The 19,323-nt window shown below is 47.2% G+C and overlaps 2 protein-coding genes across 3 annotated transcripts in view; one reads left to right on the top strand and one right to left on the bottom strand.

The window, feature by feature from the left end:
- The first annotated feature begins 1,469 nt into the window (after positions 1–1,469).
- Positions 1,470–13,690, top strand: LOC144733574 (uncharacterized). Its single transcript, XM_078615588.1, has 9 exons — positions 1,470–1,592; positions 3,440–3,507; positions 4,420–4,467; positions 4,584–4,642; positions 5,265–5,302; positions 6,555–6,634; positions 8,961–9,023; positions 10,322–10,372; positions 13,009–13,690. The coding sequence occupies exons 1-9, from the start codon at positions 1,547–1,549 to the stop codon at positions 13,060–13,062; spliced, it is 507 nt and encodes a 168-aa protein (XP_078471714.1). The 5' UTR covers positions 1,470–1,546; the 3' UTR covers positions 13,063–13,690.
- A 3,696-nt stretch (positions 13,691–17,386) lies between these two features.
- Positions 17,387–19,323, bottom strand: part of AGPAT4 (1-acylglycerol-3-phosphate O-acyltransferase 4) — a 31,696-nt gene continuing 29,759 nt past the window's right edge. For both annotated transcript variants that reach the window (XM_078615585.1, XM_078615587.1), the window contains one exon: positions 17,387–18,009. In XM_078615585.1, coding sequence (XP_078471711.1) covers positions 17,921–18,009 — 89 coding nt within the window. In that variant the 3' untranslated portion in view covers positions 17,387–17,920. The remainder of the gene's footprint in view (positions 18,010–19,323) is intronic.

Below are 19,323 nucleotides of genomic sequence, written 5' to 3'. Positions count from 1 at the left end.
TTGAAATCCTAAAGAGAAATGGCTCTTCTTGTTATTTTGGTTGCCGACCCCTGACCATGGAAGTCCAGTTCACCATGGGAGTTCAGTTCACCATGGGAGTTCTGTTCACCATGGAAGTCCAGTTCACCACGGTACTTATGTTCACCATGGAAGTTCAGTTCACCATGGGAGTTCTGTTCACCATGGAAGTCCAGTTCACCATGGGAGTTCTGTTCACCATGGAAGTCCAGTTTTCCATGGGAGTCCAGTTCATACCATTGAATTCCCATGTTGTGGTTTGAGTCCATGTATTATGAAAGAGTGGGTCAATAAATGCTCTCCATTGGGGGCTCTCTACAACTCCCACCAGTGGAGGCCCTTCCACCAGCAGTGGCTCGAGCAAGTAATTGCAGGGCCTGCACCTTTACTTTGTATTATGTAACTCGATTTTGCAGATGAGAAGCGCTTTTTATATCAATAACAATACGTATTTTACAAGCTTGATATTTGACCGTTATCAAGAATAAACCTACACTACAGAGCATACGTAAAAGGAAGCTCGAATAACATTGAGGCGTTTTTCTGAATAGTTTTGTTTACGGTTCCATGCTGCAATTCTGTGAGCGTGGACATGACATAATAATAATTGTCTGTTGTCAAATCACCTGAAATTCATCCCACCTCATCACACCTCAAAAGCTTATTAATAATCAGGGTTCAGTCTGGATGGTACTTTAAATGAGTGACCGCCATGCATTAAAAAAAACAAGTGGTTATACGCTGTGGCGCTCTGTGGTAGCCAACATATGGAGTGCAGTAAAAGCCATCGTTGTACCGTGCACCTATGCGCCCCACACTTTCACCAACCCACACTGACCAGCGTGGTGAAGCATGGTCGAATAACCCCCACGACACGTACGGTGCGAGAAAGCCCTCGTACAGCAGTGGATTGATAATATGCAGAAGAATAAAGATAAGTAACGAATATTCTTAGGTATTTTTCGATAAAGTCACGTAGGTAAAAAATTTAAATTAATAAAAGTAAAATAAAAATAAAATTAAAATCACGACGTTTCGGAGGCAATACAAGCTTCCGTCTTCAGGTGGAACAGTCACAGCACGATAGCTGTATCAATTGATACAGCTATCGTGCTGTGACTGTGACTGTTCCACCTGAAGACGGAGGCTTGTGTTGCCTTCGAAACGTCGTCATTTTTATTTTATTTTTATTTTACTTTTATTAATTTACATTTTTTTACCTACGTGACTTTACCGAAAAAACCTAAGAATATGAATCCTTGCAGTCACGACAGCTTCAAATCTAGAAATAAGTAACGAAGTTGCTGTCATGGTGTTTTTTTTTTAAACATTAAATTACAGCTCAACTCATCATTTCAAGTCGCATTATAATTGCTCCTGTCCATGTGGACATGGTGAGCCGACGAATACTCTACAGTGCGATGTGTTTACATAGCCGGCCGCGTGCCGTGCTAATGTATGCGCAGGGGTATTGAAGCGGTGCTCTGGGTAATGACGCTGCCGCCTATTCTCTGCGGCAATAGGGAGCATGGCGGATGGCGGGGATCTGGTGTGGGTGGCTTTCCTGAACAACGGTAAGACAAAGAAGCCCCGTCTCATTTTGCCTTTGCTATTACCTTGCCTTGCTTGCAATCTGCGCGCACCTTGCCGTCTGATGTGTGTATGTATGTTGAACGTATTTCCCACCGTGCGTAGTTAATCGGATATGTGATCAGTTTCTCATAGCAAATGTACTCATTCTATGATATCCTCACCGTTCATGGGAAGTGTTAGATTTGGTCTGAAGCCTTCTCCGTTTGTAGTTTTCTCTCAATGTAATTTGTTTTATCTGCACTGATTGTTTAATAAAAAAATATATATGTTTAGAGCTCTCAAATAGCTTTGTCATGGTCGTATTTGTTTTAATCTGACATCCATTTTCTGTTCTGTCCTTTCTTCATTATTTGTCAACATTCCTCTCGAACACGTTCTTCTTAATTAAATAGACTTTGTAATAAATGTTTTCTCCTACAATATTAGAGTGCAGCGCCACATTAAATACGCACTACAATGACAATAGTTTAAAGTGATTTGAAGCATGTTTTATTTTTTTGGGGGGGGAGCAGAGCTTTGTGACGTCATTTTAGGGGGGGGGTCTGACTTTGTGTGACGCCGTGTGACGAAGGGGGGGGTGAAAAATCGTCCAAAATCGCGTGACGTCATTTATGGACGGCCCCCATCACCACACTCACACTACCGCAGTATGATGGGGACAAAGTATGGCGAGATGGATGTGGCGTGCAAAATAAATATGACTGGAACATTATTTCGGACTGTGGTGGCTGGTCCAACACCAATGGAGACTAGGCTCTAAGAAAAGCTGTCTCGGGTGTGGACCAATCAACTTCAAGGACAGTGCATATCATTATCATGATCAGAGTTGTTTATTTTTGTTTGCATTTTGACTGTTTGTGTTGTGGTTATTGCAAACATGATCCCTTGTATAAAGGTGTCCGTTTTTGTACCATTTGAAAGGGTAAAAACCTACTACTACAATAACAGCGATTTTTAATATCCCGGGAAGACTTCGAGATTTCCCAGGACAGCAACGTCAAAAGGAGGATGCCCCTAGGAAACAAGAACAGGTGGCCATCCTGATATTTACAACTTTAGAAAGCTGTGCAAATGACAGCGACTTGCAGCAACGGGATGCACGGGGGCAGTGATGGCGTGGGGTGGAGTAACCGATCTTGCAAAGAAATTATATTTTCACACACGCTGGTTCCATCAGTGTCCACGTACACCACAAAGCATGTCGGCGAGTAATCCGATGACTTTAATAAAGAATAATCACGTGTTAATTCTAGATTTGAAGCTTTCGTCACTGCAAGGATTCATATTCTTAGGGTTTTTCGGTAAAGTCACGTAGGTAAAAAATTAAAATTAATAAAAGTAAAATAAAAATAAAATCACGACGTTTCGGAGGCAACACAAGCTTCCGTCTTCAGGTGGAACCGTCACAGCACGATAGCTGTATCAAGTGAGAGAAATTCCAAGAAACAGTATTTGTATATATACTGGTTGAGGGTGGGAGGAGCCAAGGTAGGCCCTGAATATTGTTTTTGTGAGGTTCGGTGCGGCTGAAGCACGCTGCTAGGAATGAGCCTTTGTTGTGTAAACTGGGTGCGGATGATGTGAAGGTGCGTGTAAAAGGGACTGAGCCTTTTTGTTATGTAGAGATGATGCGGCTGAAATCGCTGCCAGGAAATCACGTGACACATCCTATATCTCCCCCCCCCCCCATGCTATGGTGGGAAAATAAAAATAATACGCACGTTGTCACCTTTATGCATAACGTGTGATGTTGCTTAATCTCGGCCAACCCTCGCTCCCATCTCTCCGGATCATCGACAGCCGAGTGTGCCCCGTGCCTTCCTCGCAGGCGAACGAGCGGAGAGTCCGCGGTGCGTGCGCATCAACAGGGCGGCGGACGGACGCGCAGTCAGAAAGGTACCCTTGATGACAAGCTGGAGCACGCCACCATCTATTTCTATGGATCTGTTCGCGTTTATTGACCAAGGAAAGCCTCGCCAGGAAAGCTATGGTGAAGAAACCGCAGAACCCGGAGAAAATCCACGCAGAACATTACGGCCGTCTGGAACACTCTTCCTTCCGATATTAGGAAGCCGCTGGAGATATGCAACTTTAAATCTAGATTCAAATTGCATTTCATTAGAACTGATTTTTGTGTTTTAGTTTGTTCCCCCCCACCCCCGCACCTCCGATTAGCGCGGTTGGTTATGTACGGTGCGAAAGAAGTTCAAAATACACACGAGTCGGGAATCAAACCTAGGCCCGTCTTGCCGTGAGCCACACGTCTTACCACTGTGCCTAACATGCTTAGGATGATGCACTGCCAGACGTCGAGAAAAGCTGCGTCCGATGGTTTCACCAATATTTGGCAGCAGCCCTGCACTGTTGGCAATCATTATCGTCTCCATCATCATCATCGGCATGCCATCTGTTGCTGAGGATCTAATGCCAATTGGCAGGGTCGAATCATTGCAGCCCGCGTAGTAGTTAATGCGCCTCTTACAGATCGAAGTCTTTATACGTTTAACGTTTTGATTTAAAGCTTTCGTGACTGCAGGGATTCATCTTCTTGGTTCTTTCAGTAAAGTCACGTAGAAGGGAAATAATAAAATCATAAAAATATAAAACAATAAAAATTCTCACGACGTTTAGATTTTCTTGCTGTGGATTTCACACCTGACGATGATTGCTTGTGTTGCAGTCGAAACGTCGTGAGAATTTTGATTGTTTTATATTTTTTTTATTTTATTATTTCCCTTCTACGCGACTTTACCGAAAGAACCAAGAATATAAGTTTAACGTTGTTGTTGTTGTTGCTATGTTGGACAGGTCCTTCTGGACGCTTTTGGAATCGAGGACAATACACTCATTCTCAAGGTAGGAGAAAGCACGCGTGATTGGTGCCATGACACGGGCACACAGGAGCCGCACCATGTGAAGAGTGTCACGGGATCTTGGCTATGCTAACGAGCCTCTTGCCTGTGTCTCACCAGCTGCGGACTGCAGATGGGGCTCTGTTGCCGATCAACAACCACATTCATCTCTTCCAAGGGCATTTATAGCTCCCTCTAAGCACACACAGCGCGCACACACACAGGCACCTACACGGGTGTGGGCAATGCATAGGTGAAGCCAAGGCTGAGTTTCTCACTCAGTATTTTCAAGAATGCTCGGCTGGCTTGCAGCAACGATTATAATTATCAGCGGAAGGCACTACCACTCCAGAGTATTTATATTGTTTCACTGTTTGCTGTTTGCTGTTGGCCAGGTTTCTATGTTGTAACCAAGTCCCCATTGAACATTATAATGTATTTCTCAATGGGGTTTACCTGTGACATGATAAAAACCTAAACCTATTTCGCGATTAATCAGTGGGAAATAAACGGTTGTTTTGCACAATACTATAACTAAGCAGTGGCACAGTGGTCGCCACACTGCAATATCAACTCGGCAACCTGAGTTCGAATCCCGGCCACGGCTAACACCAGTGGTGATACCTGAACTGGTTATGCACCGCTCCCCCTGCCACTTCAACCCGCACTGACCAGCATGGAGAAGTATGGTCAAACAACTGACATTGCTTCGGAAGCTCTCATCCAGTAGTGGAGTTCCAAAGGGCCGTACGTTATTGTTTAATGATTCAGGTTTTCTTTCCCCTGTCCCCCTCCTTCTAGGCCATTGACCCTCAAAGTTGTGATGCCTCATCAAAACGGTAACAAATCTACCACCAGGTCACCCTTATAATTAACCCCGAAGATACGTGACAATCTTCGTCAAATTATAGAGTGGTCCATTTATAAATATTTTATTATTATTCTTGGATCTTTCGGGAAAAGTCACGTAGAAGGGAAATAATAAAATAATAAAAATTAAACAATACAATTCTCACAGCGTCCTAATGATCATTAGAACGCTGTCTTTCCGACAGACCAGTTCTTCACCTGAGGACGGCTGCGTGCGTTGTGGCCGAAACGTCGTGAGAATTTTATTATGTTTTATTTTCATTATTTTATTATTTCCCTTCTACGTGACTTTACCGAAAGATCCAAGAATATGAATCCCTGCAGTCACGAAAGCTTTCAATCGAAATTTAAACATTTTATTGCAAGGCCTCTCCACATCCTCGGCCAATCTGAGTACCCCTCGTTCAATCTTTTCATACCCTCCACGAATACGGAGCCATCGCTTTCACCACATTTAATCCGCCTCCTGAGAAGCAAGCAAGCAAGAAGGCAGGAGCGGTCTTCAGGCTAAATCAGTGAGGCGTCTGTAAATGGATCAACCTGTAGGTTCTGGACTCGGTGACACTTTATACTGGTAGGAACCTCCTGGTTACACCAGCTCACAGGGGATTATTGCGTCCGTCGTACAGGGAGGGGCTGGGTGGGGAGGGAGGGGCTGGGTGGGGAGGGGAGGGGAGGGTGGGGAGGGCTGGGTGGGGAGGGGAGGGTGGGGAGGGGCTGGGTGGGGAGGGTGGGGAGGGGCTGGCTGGGGAGGGTGGGGCTGGGTGGGGGGTGCGAGGGGTGGGGCTGGGTGGGGAGGGGCTGGTCACCCCGTGGTGCCCTTATAAAACTCAACGTTTAACCTACTCACGCCGGCTTGTGCCCACCCTCACAGTCGGCCATATTTGCGGAATACACCACGCCGCCGTTGACCCTGGCCATTGACCAAGCAACCCAACGTTCCTACCAGCTCCCTCCGCAGGAATGTGTTAAAGTCTCCCAGCTCTAGCCATTCACGAACGTGATCAGAGTCCATTAATGGCCTTACAACAGGGCCTATCTTATGTTACGTACATTTATAAAGCGCCTCATTCTAAAGGCGCTTTGCAGCAATTCCAAAATTGTCCACGAGACGATAGTGGTCGTGTTACAGTGTGCGTATGTTGACGTTATTTCGTGCCGTACGTAGCGAACCGTGCTAACCAGAGGTTAGAAGTACATGCTCTGTTGCCTGCGCTGCAGTTGAGCCGTCGGCACGATCTGAAACGGCGGCCACCTTGGAGAGAATCATCGCCACCCGGCTACAAGGCATCGGCAAGCGGGTACGATCGGCGCTGGGGGTTGAGGGGGGCTGCTGCCCTGGGTCATGAAATGTTCCCTCCTGTGCCCTCTCGTGAACCCTACGTGTCCTCTGTTACGGTCACTCATTCCTCTCAAGGTCACCCATTCCTCTCAAGGTCACCCATTCCTCGGCCCTTGCACGCGCCTCCGTATGCCATCTAAATCACGTAACTTTTGTTACTATACGCGCTCTGTGAATATAAAATAAGACGCCGTTGTATATAATAGTTGCAATGCAATACTGCAGCACTGGTGACGAATTCGATAAGTAATTTGGGAAATTCAAGCCAAACGCCGCAGCATCGCAATGTGCGTGACCGCCAGTGAGTGATGTGCCAAAATTAAAGTAGTCGTGTCAGTTTTTAACTCTGATTTAGGTTTACTATTCGCGTATTAAATATTTTTAAAAAATTGGGTGGCATTAAAACAGGAAGGGGAAGAAGTGGAATTTACAGTGGGACCCCCAAAATGTATAACCGCTCCTGCATACATAACAACAACAACAACCATTCGCCACTAAGTGGCAGTGACATCACCACGACGCTTGTACCAGGCTATGTGCACGTTAGGGCCACGTGAAGTGTCGAACAGCCGCTGGCAAGGAGGTCACAGGACAGACTCGGGTGTCGTGGGTCGACTGACTGAGATGACTGGCCGATGCACCACCACCTGTGCCCCCTACTGCATGCATAGCATACGTAAAAAACATTGCATAACGAACAATAATCACATAACATGCGAATTTACGTGATTACCTCCTGTCTGTAAACCAACACTTAGCAGGCAGCTGGGTTTGTGAATGAAAATGTTTAAAGGTCCCGAACTCGTTGAGGTCTGTTTTGGTGACCAGGAGGTGGCAGTGCAGCAAGTTGGGACACGTGATCTTTGAATGGCATCTTCTCGCTGTGATCTGTGGGTTTTGTGCACGTACTGTGTGCGTGTCGACCGAGGGGAGCGGTGGCGCAGCGGTTAGCGCGCTGCGCTACGAACCCAGCGACCCGAGTTCGATTCACGGTCAACTGGTGACGTTTTTCTGAACTGGCCCTGGGCCTCCCATAGGTCAACTCAGCCTGTAATGAGTACCTGGTGCCGTTTGTAAACATCACCACTGGGGAGACAAAGGCGGCCGGACGTGGTGCTGGCAACCACAACCCCCTCGTGTGCCGTGCCGGTCTTCATAGGTGCTCGCTAACAGCACTTGCCCCAAGTCTGTTACAGGCTATACGGGGGATCTTTGTCTTTTGTCTCATGACCGTAACGTGCACACCGACGCAGATCCTTTCGTCATTCCACTACCGGATTAAATTGTCCCCACGCCTCGTGGTTCGACCATACTTCACCACGCTGGTCAGTGCGGTTTGGTTGAAAGTGGAGAGCATGGACGTGGGAGCAAAGTAAGATGGAATGGGTTTGTTGATGCTGCCCTCTGCTGCTCACCATGCAGTGCTGCCCTGCCCATCCAAGCACTATCCAAACTCAACTCTGCCAATGCTTCCGATATCTGACCAGATGAGGCACACATTGTCGATGATTTGTTGAAAGTAAAATATAAAGTGTATGTATAACTTAAAAGAAGTTGAACCCCCCCCCCCTCCAAAAGCGTAGGCGCTTAAATAACATAACTCACTCACGTTAATAATTTCTGAGTCAGGAATTTAGTAGCTTATTGCAGCCCACGTGTTAGACTTATACTGGTAGGAACCCACTGGTTCCACCAGCCCACTGGGGATTATTGTGTCCGTCCGTCGTGCAGGGAGGGGCTGAGTGGGGAGGGGAGGGTGGGGAGGCTGGGTGGGGAGGGGCTGGGTGGGGAGAGTGGGGCTGGGTGGGGAGCGGCTGGTCACCCCGTGGTGCCCTTATAAAATTCAACGTTTAACCTACTCATGCCGGCTTGTGCCCGCCCTCACAGTCGGGCATATTTGCGGAATACACCACGCCGCCGTTGACCCTGGCCATTGACCGAGCAACCCAACGTTCCTACCAGCTCCCTCCGCAGGAATGTGTTTGCAGGCTGGTGCAACGTGGTTCTTTAACTTTAACTCTGAAACAATTGCTGGTCGCTGTGCTCGAGCGCGCAATGCACGCGACAGAGTTGCCGAGTGAACTTCGTGTTGACTTCGGAAACGTGGCACGAGAGAATCGAGAGTGAGTCTTGGGGCTGCAAAAGCGCGGTGCCTCCGGCGTCAATTCGTAGGTTGACCCGTGGCCGTTTAAAGACGTGTGGAGGCCACGTGTCATTCGTGTTCACAATGGTGCCTGCGTGCGAGTCCAAGTGTTGAGGTTGTTCGTCCACCTCTGTGGGGTCAGGTGGAGAGACTGGAGAGATATCTCCCGCACATCAACCGCCATCGGCAAGAGAACCTGAGGATTGTGAGTGACTCGAGTTTCAAACGATATCACATAGTATTGTTATTATTGTTCTTGGTTCTTTCGATAGTCACGTATAAGGGAAATAATAAAAGAATAAAAATTAAACATAATATTTTATTATTTCCCTTCTACGTGACTTTACCGAAAGAACCAACAAGATGAATCCCTGCAGTCACGAAAGCTTTAAATCCAAATTGTTATTATTGTTGTGCTTGCTTGCCCAGGAAAGCCTCGCCGAGTCTCAAGACTCGTTTTCAGGAGGGTCCTGCCAAGTTTGTTTTTGCAGTAAGGGGGGATGTTGTTGTTGCTTCTGTGTGTTCCCGAATGAGTAATTTGCAGCTTAATTTTCAGCATTGGCATGTTTGGACAATAACCAGTTGTATTGTACGATTTCTTTTCGAACAATGGGGGGGATATTTGAAACCCATGAAGAACAGGTGGAGTCATTACTCACTCCACACTGAAAGGCACCCGAGTCGGGGAATCGAACCCATGCCCCTTCTTGCCTGTGAGGCACCTCCGATTAGCACGCTTGGCTATGTACTGTCCGAAATAAGTTCAACATAGTACATATATACATATATCCATACGTTACCACTGTACCGCCCTGGCAAATATGTGTGCGCTCACAGGCATAAGCAGGCCAAGTCTGGCACTAACACCGTGTGCTTTATACATTTACAAACGTAAGGTAAATGTTGGAATACAAGTGTAGAGTGGGACACACAAATACGTGACCAATTGTCATATTTTTTACTGGCAAATGAGGTTCCAATGGTGTAAATGCTTACCCCGAGCTCTCATACTCTGATGGTGCATTGTCTTTGAGTTGTGCGCCTTTTGGCGTCATCTGGTCCAACCCATGTGAGACTAGGCTCTAAGGAAAGCTGTCTCGGGTGTGGACCAATCAACTTCAAGGACAGTGCAAATTATCAGAGTTGTGTTTTTTGTTTGCATTATGACTGCAGGTTTTGTGGTCTATGCAAACATGACTCCTTGTAAAAAAGATGTCAGTTTTGTTGCCAGATAGAAGGGTAAAAAACCAATTATCATATTTTTACTGGCAAATGAGGTTCCAATGACGTGACGTGTAGTCCAGGTGGACGTACGCATTGTGCGTTTGTGAATAAGGCCGATTCCGTGGTAACGTAAATACAAAAACGATTGAAATGCATTAAGGCGACGCTCACCAACATGCTGTGCAGAGACACAATAATGTTTTATTATCCATATGAGGGCACAAATAATAATCATTGTGTAAAATGGTTGGCGGACCTTGTTGTCCCATCCGTTTGCAGGAGATTGAATGCTTGGAAAAACAGATGCTCTTCCTAAACCAGCGGATGGAGGTAATTATATTCTTAATCATGATTGTAGAATTCATAAGAGGGTTTTTTTGGGGGGGTTAGATCGCGTAAATATATGAATGTGTCGTTAAAACCCGCCACCACCCGACACAGCCAACTAGTAAGGGTTGTCACGTAAACAGAACGTGGCCAATTCGTCACTAGTACAGCACTAACCGGTTGTGTGTTGGAGAGCCAAGCCACAACATTTACCATCTGCTCTTTGGTTCTTCCGGTAAAGTCACGTAGAAAGAAAATAAATTAAATAATATAATACGACGTTTCGATAGCAACACAAGCAATCGTCATCAGGTAGAACTAAATTTGAGAGAGACAAAACACAGACACGGAGACACACAGACAGACACACAAGCAGAGAGAGACACACACAGAGACACAGAGAGAGACACACAACATAGACACAGAGAGAGACACACAACATAGACACACAGAGAGAGACACACAGAGAGAGACACACAACATAGACACAGAGAGAGAGACACACACAGAGAGAGACAACACAGAGACACACAAAGAGACACACAGAGACACACAGAGAGAGACACAGAACACAGACACACACAGAGAGACACACACAGAGAGACACACACAAAGACACACAGAGAGAGACACACACAGAGACACACAGAGAGAGACACACAACACGGACAGACACACAAGCAGAGAGAGACACACACAGAGACACACAGAGAGAGGCACACAGTGAGAGACACACAGATACACACAGAGAGAGACACACACAGACAGACACACAAGCAGTGAGAGACAACACAGACACACAGAGAGAGACACACAACATAGACACACAGACATTTACAATCTGAGTACGACGTTTCGCCAGTAATTACAACTAGCTTCATCAGGCGACAGCCAGATTTGTATTAAACTGATTGTATATTTATTTTCACGAAAACAACAACAACGCTGTTTGCGAGCACCTATTAAGGCTGGCATTGTCCCCGCATGAGTTCCGTGTCGCCAATGCCACGCGAAACCGAGCCACCTTTGTGCTCCACAGTGCTGACAAAGCGACTGCGAACTCATTTCGGGCTGAGGTGACCTAGAGGGGGCCCAAACCAAGTTGGGTAGCATACCAATAGCCACCGGCGTTCGTGGGTGGCTGGCAATCGAGGCAAGGTTGTCGGGATTGTGCAGCATTGCCCTACGACATCCATCCACTCGCACACATCGCCTTGTGCACGTCATGTTGAGTGAATAACTGGTATATTGGACTTGATTTGGGCTCTTTCCAGGTCAAAGGTTTCCCAAACGCCAGTCCTCGCGACCCACCCAACTTTGTCTTTCCGCATTCACCAATTTACTCCCCCTTCAAATACTAATTAACTCTCGATTTAAAGCTTTCGTGACTGCAGGGATTCATCTTCTTGGTTCTTTCGGTAAAGTCACGTAGAATGGAAATACTAAAATAATAAAAAATAAAACATAATTGTAATTTATTATGTTATTTTATTATGTTTTATTTTTATTATTTTATTATTTCCCTTCTACGTGACTTTACCGAAAGAACCAAGAAAACTAATTAACTCGCTCCACGCTGCACGCGCCTGATGATTGTTCAACACGTCCCAAGTGACACGCCAAGCAATCATCTGCATCACGCGGACATGTGTACACACGGAACACCTGTGCACACACACACCCACACGCGGCTCTATTTACGCAATGGCAGTAGCACGGTTGGCTACGTACCGTGCAAAATAAGTTTAACATACGCGGACTAACTTAGGTACACCCTAAATTCTCCCAATGCGTGCGATTTGAAATCACTTAGATGCTGGTGGCTATGGGGCAGGACGTGGGGCAGTAATGTGTGGGCGTACCGTGCACGACACTGGGTAGGCGTTCGTTTCACGCTTTTGAATGCGCCCCTTTTTTATTTTTCAGGCTTTTATTTAACTCACTTCGTCTGTTGTATCCTCAAAAAAGAAATCTTGTAACTCAATGCCCAGGGGCGGGGTATGTGGAAGGAGGGGAGGGGCGATGGAGGAAGGGGGCAGGGGAAGGGGCAACTCGGACAGTACATTTCATTAAAGCGTGTTTTTTTAAAAGTATTTTTTAATTTATTTACACGCTTTTTATTAACTCTGTCTGTTGTATCCTCAAATCTTGTAACTAAAATTTTACCCACTTCCAAAATGTGGCATCGACTGCAAACTTGGTATACTTATATCATACTGATGACAATACTATATTCTATCATTTAAAAAAAATATATATTTTTTTTAAACATAATTTTTTATGTGTTATATTTCGGCTTGGGTCTAATTGTCCACGCTCAACTGACGTTGGCTGTAAATCACCACGCTCCATTTCGTTATGGCAAGCTTCGGGGCCACTTCCTGGAGTCGTGGAGTTCTTCCATTACTAGTACGGTACATTTCATAAAAGCGTGTTTAAAAAAATTAATATTACTTATTATTTCTGGGACGCATCTACTACTAACCGCGGCGTACAGCGCGAGAAGCGTGCGTTTTCCACAGCTGCAAACTCCTCTTGCGATGGATGCTCTGTGTGAACCAATGCTGCCTACGCGCGCTAAAAAAACGTGGCGTTGAGTCGGCGCGCTGTGATCTCCCTCCCCATGTGTGGCGAGTCAGACCGCAGAGTCGCTCGGCTGGAAGGGGATGATCAAGCGGGCGCCGCTGTGGTGACGGCTTGTCCGCGGGGAGCGACCTCGCGCGCCTCTCTCGCAGCCACACTCAAGTTTCAGAGCTGGGCCGTGAGATTATTTCGGCAATATATTCGTAGAGTCAATGCCAGGTCCAACTTTACCATGTAAGATCTAGTTTTACCATGGGAGTACAGATTTACCATGGATTTTCAGTTTTACCACGAGAGTTCAGTTTTAACATGGTAAGTCAAGTTATACAATGGCAGTCCACTTTTACCATGGGAAGTCAAGTTTTACCATGGGAAATCCAGTTTACCATGGCAGTCCAGTTTAACATGGGCAGGCGTCGATAACCTGCTTTGTGACGTTACGAAGGACCACCTCCCTTTCACATGTATTGCGCCTCTTGAAATATTGAGTTTTTACCGAATAAAAAAAATGTCTCGTTATTTTGGTTACCAACCCCTAGTCGAAGTTGAAGTGGCAATTACTGCAAATTAGCATGAAATTGTATCCATCATGAATCGTTTTTTTGTTTAATACTTGCCGGCAATGTGATAATTGGTGTCCCTATAACCCACCGTGAATACATTCTCCTATGTTTATTTATAAAATGTAATGTTTTTTTGTCGTGTATATTTCTCGATTAAAATTATGAACAAAGATAATGGTCAGCCATGATCGCCAACATCTTTGAAATAAAGGCACGGCACACGAGGGGGTGGGTGGCCAGCACCTCGCCCGGCTGCTAGTGGCGATATTTATACACCGCACCAGGTACTCATTTGAGGTTGAGACGACCTAGGGGAGGCTCAGAACCAATTGAGATCATCGTCACTGGCGTTGGCCGTGAGCGAGAATCGAACTCGCCGGGTTCTTAGCGCAACGCACTAACCGTTGCACACACACATGCACAATGACACAGTTGGGTAGTAAAATCTTTATTTACAATTCCACACAGCATTTGTGATCAGGCAACAACGGGGGCAGACGTGACACGATTAGTGAGATTCATATCGTTATGATTAGTGGTGATTCAGTTGGGCAAACCACTCTTTACAGACTATCATGGGATGTCATCTGACGCCCGGTGAGACAGCTCCACCGAGTAACGCCTCTCGAAGTGTGTCTTGCACTGATGTCCCCATGGCATAACGCACGACCCTCCGCTGACTGCAGGACCCGCAGAGGGGTGGTGACGACGATATTAGGAAGCCACTGGAGCTATGTGCTTACGAATCTAGATTAAAAACTAATTTATTTTAGAACTGCCTTTTGGGTTTAGTTTGTTGTCCTTCCCCCGCACCGCCGATTAGCGCGGTTGGCATCGTACGGTACAAAAGAAGTTCAACAAGCACATACGACGCGGCACCGATAGCGTAACAAGTCACAATGTGCAATATGCTAAATTATAGAATTCCACACGTGATTTACCATAGTTTACTCCACACAGGGCTTTTTTCTTCTTCCAAACACGATTCACACGTTAAAAACCGGCACAATGTAGCGGTCGATTTTTTTTCTTTCTCTCAACTCCTCTTTTTGAACGGTCTCTTTTGGAATGCGCGCCAGCAGACGCGTCCACGCGGGAGCAACGTTTCGTCACGCGCCCACAGGTCACACGCACACGGCGCACCCAAAACAGAACTCTTACAAAGCAAAAGACGGTCGCATGAACGCAGCGTCACGATATTCAAGTCGTGTCCTGGGGGGCGGGTGGGCAGGGGGCAGAGGTCGCAAACGGGTTTTGATTCCTTACCCGTACCCGGCCGCACCAGGGTCGCAAACGGCTACCCGTACCTGGCCAGGTACGGGTAGCCGGGTATCGGGTACCCGGTTGCGACCTCTGGTAGGGGGGCCCTTGTGAATGGGGGCAGTTGAAACGAATAAAGGTTGGCCGCATGTCCGTGCATACGTATGCGTGGGGAGGGGGGGGAGTGACAAAGTCAGTCCTCCAGCAGAGGGCTCATTTAATCTCGCCACGTGAACGGGAAATCGCCCCGCACCTTGGTCGAGGTGGAATGGGTAAATGTGCAGCCCCCTGCCATTGCCTGCTCACGTGACTGCTGGTGGAAGGGCCTCCACTAAAGAGAGCCCTAGAGAGAGATCCTCTCTCTCGAGGACATTTGGCCTGCTCGAGCATGCTGCTGGCCCGAAATTCTGGTGAGAGTACTCGCACTTTACCCTGCCACTCGTGACTTACTGATCGATTGCGGCGTTACCCATTTATGGCAGGAGGGGAGATGGATTTAAGAAATCCGCCCATTGTTTTGATTTCCGCGCCGGGAGAACGAACCGACGACCTCTGGATTGCAAGTCGAGTGTGCTCACCATGACAGCATCCCAGAGGTGGGATAATATGCACGATTTACCCCGCCACAAGGCACACACATTTAACCCACGTGAACGGAGGCAATGTCCGATGACGAATTTCAATTTGTTGCTTTAGCAGTCTCAGTTGGGACCTCATTGGTACATTTGGGGTTTGTAAAATTCTCATCACTGCCATCACTTTGGGGTTGGCAAACAATCAGTACCATCTGATGAGGCTGCACCACTGCATACAGTTAAGTCAAACAGTTGTCACCCTTTGGACAAACTGTCCCCTGCCACAGGAACATGGAATTGCTGGTAACAGACGAGCAACTTCGTGTGCTTGATGCAGCGTGGGGGTAATGCCGACGTTTTGATATTTTACTAAAACTAAACTAAACTTTTTATTTTACCAGCGAAGGCCCACTGAGCTATATACAGCTCTTTTTCAGAAGTGACCTGACCATAACTTATAGCTCAACTTAGTGGCTTATCGTGTGGAAATGTATAGCAGCCATTTACTCTAAAAGCATGTTTCTAAATGTGGAGGGAAAAACCGGACGACCCGGAGAAAAATCCACGTGACCACGGGGAGAGAGACACGCAAACTCCAAATATACAGACGTCCGGGTTGGATCGAACCCACGACCTCCTGCATACCAGGCGAAGTAGTTAACATCTCACCAGCGTGACTGCCACTACCGTGTACGCCTGTGTGCGTATATGCGTGTAGCCGCATACATAACTGTGCACTGGGCAGCAACTGCATGTGCGCGCACATGAACACAAGCAGTGGAGAACGACAGCGTACTGCTTGGCGCACTGTGCCACAACAAACGCGGCGACCCGAGTTAAATTTCCGCCTACATCAGCGGTGGTCATCTGAACAGGTCCTAGGCCTCTCCTAGGTCGACTCAGCCATAAATAAGTACCTGGTGCAGTGTCTAAAAACCAGCACTGGTGAGACAAAGGCATGATGCTGGTCACACGACCCCATTGTGCGCCATGCCGGCCGTCATAGGCTGCTCGCTTACACAGCTCTTGCTCCTAGGACCCAGATAGGCTACACAGTGGGAGTGGGGGGGGGGGAATCTGTACATAAGCCTAGCACAACGCGCGCGCGCACACACACAAGCTGCATAAACGCGCTGCGCCGCGCGTGCTCACGATGCACGCGTCGCGTCGGAGCCGACGCGCTTGAAGTCACGCGCGTCCGCACGACACACACACTTTGCACTCAAAGACGTAAACATTGAACTCTTCCGTGACGGACGGCATGAGCACGCGTCAATGGCGAGGAGCGGCATGGCAAGCCATGCGGACGCGGACGCGGACGCGCTCACTCACTCACTTGCTCTACCGAGCCATTACATTTCTTACGTAACGAGTGGTGCACTCGCCACTAGGCACATTTTTGTGAGTTCCACGATATAAAATGTCATGCGATCATTTGATTGTTCCTTGATTTCAAGCGACGAATTTGCGCTTCCCACTGCTTTCCTAAGATGTACGGTTTTGATTGGTCGTTTGTAAACAACAGATATGAGAATGATAAAGGTTTCAGTGCCTTAGGCACAAAACTGCCTTATGCAGTTTTGTTTTTCCTTTAAGCCCAGCGTACACGAGGAAGCGTGTTCCCAGAGACATTATATATATTTTTTTAAAATTAAGAAAAAAGTGTGCTTTAACTATTTTCCAAATAATGTTTTCTTCTGTTTTAAGTAACACGACGTTCCTTTGCAAGTCTTAAAAAAACATCTTCAGGAAACCCTTTCAAGCAGTGCATTAGTCACGATTCAACAGCTTGTGGGGCCAAAGGCAACATGATTTTTTTAAAAGGTTCTCAAACACCTCTAGTTGTTTTTCCCCACTGCACAACCGAGCCAGACCGGGGCCACGCCGAGCCAGCCCGACACGGATCAGGAGACCCCCAAGGGTCGGTTTTCCCACTGCAGAAGCCGAGGCGTGCCGTTGACATCACACGTCACACGCTCAACGAACGAGTCGAGATGCGCGCAAGCGATGCGTACTGTGTGACGTCATTAGACCCCCCCCCCCTCCCCCGCCGCCCCTGGCCCTGCTGGGCCACCGGCCAGATTCAGACGTCTTGCGAGAACAGCGTGCGGCGGTTTGGTTCCGGGGCTCGGAATGTCAAATGTCCGGCGGAAGATCACCCGTAGTTAGAGCAGAGGGCCCTGCACTGGCTCAGCTGGCAAAGTGGATATCAAGGTGGAACCCGGGCCCCCTGCCTCAGGAAATGCGTTCTTTGTTTACCGTAACACGGATATGTGAGCACATGCGGGGGGGGGAATAATTTTGGGCGGAAACATATTTCTGGGCTTTTGAAAAAAATCAACTGCAGAAGCAATTGGTAAGGCCAAGGCAAAATGTACGTTAAGAAAGATAAAATAGAACGATCAGATTTCATTAAAAACTGCGATAATTAATTTTTTGGCAGCATTACGGATTCCAGCTTTTGCTCATTTTTATTTAATATTTCCTTTTAATATTTATCAACAGTATTATTATTATTAAAAGCTCCACGCAACGGGGGTCACGGGACACTGCGCTGATCCCATACTCTCTTAACTGCACTTCTTGGATTGATTGATTCCGTAGCTGGAACCTTTGTCGATTTCCGTGACGCTGATGAGCTGGCGGACCCCCACCGACGCTGCACACCAGAGAACGGAGGCACAAACGGTGAAAGCGACAAGAGGTTAAACTAGACATATGTACGTACGTATATTGAAATCCTTTCACACCGTACGTAGCCAACCGTGCTAGGGGGAAGGGCAACAAACTCAACACAAAAAGCAGTTCGAAAGAAACCAGTTTTAAATCATCTAGATTGAAAAGTGCAAAGCTCCAGTGGCTTCCTAATATCGGAAGAAAGAGCGTTCCAGACGGCCGCAGAAGCGCATTTGAAAAGTGCGCGATGCGGCGAGCGTCTTTGTTCGGTGGCCAATCAGAAGCCGCCGCTGCTGCTGCTGCGAGGATGATAACTGGAGCTCGCGTGATGATGGTCCTTGACGACATCAGCGAAGTGTCGTGGTTCATTTGTGGCAAGCACTTTGTGTGTGTGTGTGTAATGAGGGGGGCTTAGTTTCCCACTGAATAAATACATAAAGCATACGGTGTAAGTTCCGGACTTGGCCTACTTATGCCTGTGCACGCGCACATTTGGCGGGGCGGTGCAGTGGTCACGTACGTACAGTACGTGGAAATTCTTTCGCACTGACCTGTAGCCAATCGTCCTGATCGGAGGTTAAATATTTACAGGGTCTCCCAAACGCTCTGGGAGTGCTCACAAGGCACCACCACCACACTTAACACGCATATACAAAGACAAAGATCCCCCGCTCCCCATTTAGCCTGCATAGATTGCTGGGTCAAGTGCTGTTAACTATTAACTGCAACTATATTTATTTTACCAGGTAAGGCTCGCTGAGCTGTATAGCTCTTTTTGTAAAAGTGACCTGGCCACAAACGATAGCCCAACGAAGTGGCTCATCATCACGTGGACATTTGTAGCAGCCAAATACTATAAACGCGCGTTTATAAATGAGGAGGGGAAAAACCGGAGAACCCGGACAAAACCCCAGATGACCACGGGGAGAGACACACAAACTCCAAATATACAGGCGTCAGGGTTGGGATCGAACCCACAACCTCCTGCATACCAAGCAAGGAATATAATATCTCGCCACCGCGACCACCTATGAAGGCCGGCACGGCACACAAAAGGGTGGGGGGCTGCCCAAGCAAACCCCCATCTGCCTTTGTCCCACCTAGGTACTTATTTAAGGTTCATATATTTGCCACTGTTATTGGACCCCGAGTGGGAATCAAACTTGGGTCACTGGGTTCGTAGTGCAGTGGTTAGGGCACTTCCCATGTATAACAGGGACAAAGATCCCCCGTATAACGTTCACAGACTGTTAGAGCAAGTGCTGTTAGCGAGCACCTATTAAAGCTGGAAAGGCAC

Source organism: Lampetra planeri, chromosome 47, assembly GCF_965212315.1.
Source record: "Lampetra planeri chromosome 47, kcLamPlan1.2.h2, whole genome shotgun sequence".
Lineage (NCBI taxonomy): Eukaryota > Metazoa > Chordata > Hyperoartia > Petromyzontiformes > Petromyzontidae > Lampetra > Lampetra planeri.
This window is presented reverse-complemented; position numbering and strand designations above follow the sequence as displayed.